The sequence below is a fragment of the Micropterus dolomieu genome, linkage group LG20, assembly GCF_021292245.1.
Source record: "Micropterus dolomieu isolate WLL.071019.BEF.003 ecotype Adirondacks linkage group LG20, ASM2129224v1, whole genome shotgun sequence".
Lineage (NCBI taxonomy): Eukaryota > Metazoa > Chordata > Actinopteri > Centrarchiformes > Centrarchidae > Micropterus > Micropterus dolomieu.
In genome coordinates, this window is record NC_060169.1 from 21103302 (window position 1) to 21108483 (window position 5182).

Here is a 5182-nt window from a genome sequence, read left to right on the forward strand (position 1 = left end):
TGGTTGGACTTGGGTCGGAGCTATTAGAACAAATGATGATTATGGCAATAATGGAATGGCCACATTCATAGAAATTGCCCAGCAGCTGGGCATCTGTTTAGAGTACTCTGTACCTTTCTTTAGAACAGATCCACCAGAGAAAGTACAAAAGATAATTGACATTATTAAGGCTTCCACTTCTAAGGTGATTGTTGCTTTCCTTTCTCACTTGGATATGGATATGGTAATACATGCGTTGTCTCACCACAACTTGACTGGGTACCAGTGGGTAGGCAGTGAGAGCTGGATCTTTGATTCTCAAACTGCAGCCATGGATAGGCATCACATTCTGGATGGTGCCATAGGCCTGGCCATTCCCAGAGCACATGTCAGTGGCATGAGAGAGTTCATGTTGGATGTGAAGCCGCTCAATTCATCTAGTAATGAAATGTTTACAGAGTTTTGGGAGGAATTATTTAGCTGCAAGTTCAACCAGTCAGAGTCATCTGCAGGGAAAGAATGTACTGGACATGAAGAGCTCGCTGGAGTGCAAAACAGCTTTACTGACATGTCGCTAATGCCTATCTTTAACAACATCTATAAAGGCGTGTATGCTGTGGCCCACGCACTTCATAGTATTCTCAATTGTAATAAAACATGTAACAACACACTGTTGCTAGATCCATTCACGGTGAGTTAAACACCAAGTCTTAAAGTTGTGTTTTATATTAAGTCACATTTACAAACAATTTTTAAAAATAAACATTGCAGTCTGTCTATTATGCTGTTGAGACAAGTTGCCTACATGATGACAATGTTTGTCAGATAATTATCTAGTTATCTACATATCTTCTTAGATTTTACAGCACATAAGAAAGATTCAGTTCAAAACAAAGGAAGGAGATGAGGTTTACTTTAATGAGAATGGAGACCCAGCAGCAAAGTATGAAATTATAAACTGGCAGCCAACAGAAAATGGCACTGTGGACTTTGTCACAGTTGGTTTTCATGATGCATCTTTACCTGAAGGCAAACAGCTGAATCTGCAAAATAATTCTTTTATTTGGGTACAAAACTCAAAACAGGTAAGCTACCATATGTTTACTGTTATTGTGAATGACCATCTATATGAATTATTAGAAATGTATAATTTATTAGTTATTCTTACTATAAAATCAAAATTGTTGGTTTTGATGCATTTTTTATTAACAGGTTTTTGTAAAGACGACACCTTGTCAAACTAAATGCCCATTCATTTTTTGTCATATTTGTTTTGCTCATGCAGGTACCTTTGTCAGTTTGCAGTGAGAAATGTCCCCCTGGAACTCGTAAGGTTCTCCAGAAAGGAAAGCCTGTTTGCTGCTATGACTGTTTAAGATGTGCAGAGGGAGAAATAAGCAACATTACAGGTGTAGTAATAATTTATGCAAGATAAAACGTCTAGAAGTCTAAAAGTTGTCATGTTCACATGCCAATTTTAAGAAATAGTTCCGTTTTTAAATATGATTTCAAAAGGATGAGGGGATTACTTGCAAGGAATATATAGTAATTATGTAGTCTTTTACACAAACAAAACTCTATATATAATTTTATCAGAACTCTTTGGATCAAATACCCTATCCAATATGTCTGAAACCAGATACATCAATGTCTGAATAGTCTTGGAAATGCATATCAAAGTCAAAGCAAATGTAAGATATTACTGTAAGTCAAAATTACAAAATTGTTCAAATTTCACTATATATAGAATGATTTTTAAAAATCCTTTGGAAGATTTGGGCAGTATGTGTTGTTCTCAGCCTATTCATTCTCAGGCTTCTTGTATTACATACATAGGAGGAGAAGGAAGTTATGAAGGCAAGCATTTTAGCAGCAGTGTAATATTTGGTAAAACCTCAATGAGTCAAAGTCAGAAATTAATCACTTGTTGGTTATAAAATATTTTATTAAATTAATATTGTAATAATCATTAAAGAAAAATTATGGGTAAAAAGTAATAAAATGGTCATTAAAGAGTCAGCTCACTCAAATTACAAAAATACCTCCTGATATCTGAGCATGCAGTAAATGTCAATACAATAAATGCACTAAAATTTCATTACATTTTCGCAGCTTGGATCTCGCTATATCAAAACACAACATCATAATAAATAAAAAAAATATATAGCACTTAGTTATTAAGACTATAAGAAAATGAAAATGAATCGAAATAAATTCTTCAAATCTGTAGGGCTGAAAGTATTTATCGATGAAATCAATTAATTCGATTGCAACTCGACGAATCAATGAAATAATCTGTAGAATACTCGATTGCTAAAATCATCATTAGCTGCAGCCCTAAAAATCTGTTTATACTGTTTCGTGTACTTAAGATTCAAATATTTCTTGAAGATACCATGTACAGGTCGTAAGGTTATCCTTTTATTGTCTAGTGATCTTGTATTGTCTGTTTTGTAGGCACAGAAAAGATACAACATAGAGACAAAACAGACAAATGCACTGAGCTAGTCTAACGTTTCAATATTATTTTTCAGATTCTGTCACGTGTGTGAGATGCCACCCTGAGTTCTGGTCCAATGAGAAAAGAGATACCTGTGTAAAGAAGGAGGCAGAGTTTTTATCATATGAAGAGATTATGGGAGCACTGCTCACTGCTGCCTCCCTATTTGGAACATGCATGACTGCTGTTGTGGCAATTATTTTCTTCAGATACAGGCAGACTCCTATTGTCAGGGCCAACAACTCTGAGCTGAGCTTCTTGCTGCTCTTCTCCTTGACCCTGTGTTTCCTGTGTTCTCTGACCTTCATCGGTCGGCCCTCTGAGTGGTCCTGCATGCTGCGACACACAACATTTGGCATCACCTTTGTCCTCTGTATTTCTTGTGTTCTGGGGAAAACAATAGTGGTGTTAATGGCCTTTAGGGCCACACTTCCAGGTAGTAATGTGATGAAATGGTTTGGGCCTGCACAGCAGAAGCTCAGTGTTCTGGGTTTCACTCTCATACAAGTCATCATATGCATCCTCTGGTTATCAATTTCTCCTCCTTTTCCATTTAAGAATTTTAAGGGGTTTAAGGACAAAATCATCTTAGAGTGTGCTCTTGGCACAGCTATAGGCTTTTGGGCTGTACTTGGTTACATAGGACTTCTGGCCATTTTATGTTTTATTCTTGCTTTTCTGGCTCGGAAATTGCCCGATAATTTCAATGAAGCCAAATTTATCACCTTTAGCATGCTGATATTCTGTGCAGTATGGCTCACTTTTATCCCAGCATATGTCAGCTCTCCTGGGAAGTTCAGTGTTGCTGTGGAGATATTTGCTATTTTGGCTTCAAGTTTTGGACTGCTCATTTGTATTTTTATTCCAAAATGTTATATTATCTTACTGAAACCAGAGAAGAATACAAAAAAGAATATGATGGGAAAGGGGGCACCATAAACCTTCTGAAACTTTAAATAAATACGTTTGCAAAGGCATTCTAGCATAGTTACCTTCAGATGTATCAGCGAACTCTCCTGGATAGCAACAGAAAATTAATGGGAGGCAGAAAAGGCAGGTCACATAAATTCAAAATACACCACAACCTATCATCACATATGCACAATAATAATAATACATATAACTTTACTTGTATAAACAAGGTCACAAAATGCTTTACAAAATATATGACATTAAACAAAGTTAAATATGGTTACAATAGCAGAACAAAAAATTGCCTTACACAAATACAGATACACAGAGCTAACTCCAAAACAACCAAATAGTCATTGAAGGTGTTGCAGTGCCTTTTTTCTGGTACAGATGTTTCTGTAGAGCAAGCAAAATCACATGCTTTGAACCCCTGTCTGAACCATTAACTATTGTTTATGGGGATTTTATAGGACAGCATCCATTCATATTGTCTGACTAATGTCCAGATAACCTTTTCGGCCAAGAACTGATTTGTTTGCTAGGCATACTGTATACCATGTATACACCATGCGAACAGATATGTTCTGTTCTTGGGACATTCTTATCATTCAGCTAGGGATACACATTTCTCCACACTCCCTCACCTTACACACCCCAGATTCCTTGCATTGCATAACACATATCTAAACAGGCCCCAAAGACTCCTCATGTGAAAGCCAGTGGTAGGTGCAGGTGGACCAGAATAAAAGCATAAAAACCGACTTCACTTGTATTGTCTGACATTCAAAATAACCTTTTCACTGTTGCAAATTCTCACCGCCACTTTTCCCTCTTTAAGTAAACAGACATTGGCCATTGGAGATTACCGAATGGCAGAACTTATATTAATATTATTAATGTTCCTCTGCACTAGGGCCCCGACTAAGGATTTACATAGTCAAATCAGAATCGTCAAGTTCTGTCTATAGTCGACTGATAGTCGAATCATGTGTGTTTTTGTGCACGGCGATTGCGAGCGGGGGGGTGGGGGTTACACACGGTAGCTCCGCTTTAATCTTGAGAAGCTGCAGAGCTGCAGTCTCTGTTCATTCAACTTACACTGTAAATTTCCAGCTAAACTGAGGCTTTTTGAAGACCCTGTCTCTCTCTCTCTCTCTCTCTCTCTCTCTCTCTCTCTCTCTCTCTCTCTCGCCTGTCATTCACCGGTCGTGTGCAGACTTTTACATGCATTACTACATTACATTACAACTGCATGCACATTACGGTTCCCCGCGGGTCTTTTTCAAGTAGCCGGCTATTTAAAAACGATCAAATATTCTTTATGTCGTTCCTCTACCGCCACTGCACACATACATGCTACGCTTAAGTGCAATTTATACTTCTGCGTCAAATCGACGGCGTAGGCTACGGGGCTACGCAGAGGCTACGCTGTCGCCTGACGTGTAACCCCACGTCGAGTTGACGCGGACCGTGAGCTCTGTGATTGGTCGGCTGGGTAGCCTTCCAGTGCCTCCGAGCTGACCGGAAGTACCCCGCGCTTTGAAGTAACATTTACTAGCAGCCAAAACGGCAGCTGTAACACAGTGAATCAATATATTTGACCATCGCAACCCGAGCGAAATGACTCGTTTCACTATCAGAATGTGATCCATTTGGTCGGTAACATTTGAAAAGGCTACACCAGCCGCACGTATACAATTTTACCTCCATTTACATTAGCGAAGCGCTAAACCGGAAGTTAGCCTGCTCGGCCGCCAAAAGTCAACACAGTGGACGCTGTAGCGCTACCAC

At 38.6% G+C, this 5182-nt stretch overlaps 1 protein-coding gene across 1 annotated transcript; it reads left to right on the forward strand.

The window, feature by feature from the left end:
- Positions 1-7: 7 nt before the first annotated feature.
- LOC123959315 (extracellular calcium-sensing receptor-like) lies at positions 8-3418 on the forward strand (the record flags this gene model as incomplete). Its single annotated transcript, XM_046033277.1, has 4 exons — positions 8-670; positions 837-1064; positions 1265-1388; positions 2514-3418. Coding segments are annotated over 4 exons (1920 nt in total), but the record flags the coding sequence as incomplete, so codon positions are not given.
- Between the last annotated feature and the right edge of the window lie 1764 nt (positions 3419-5182).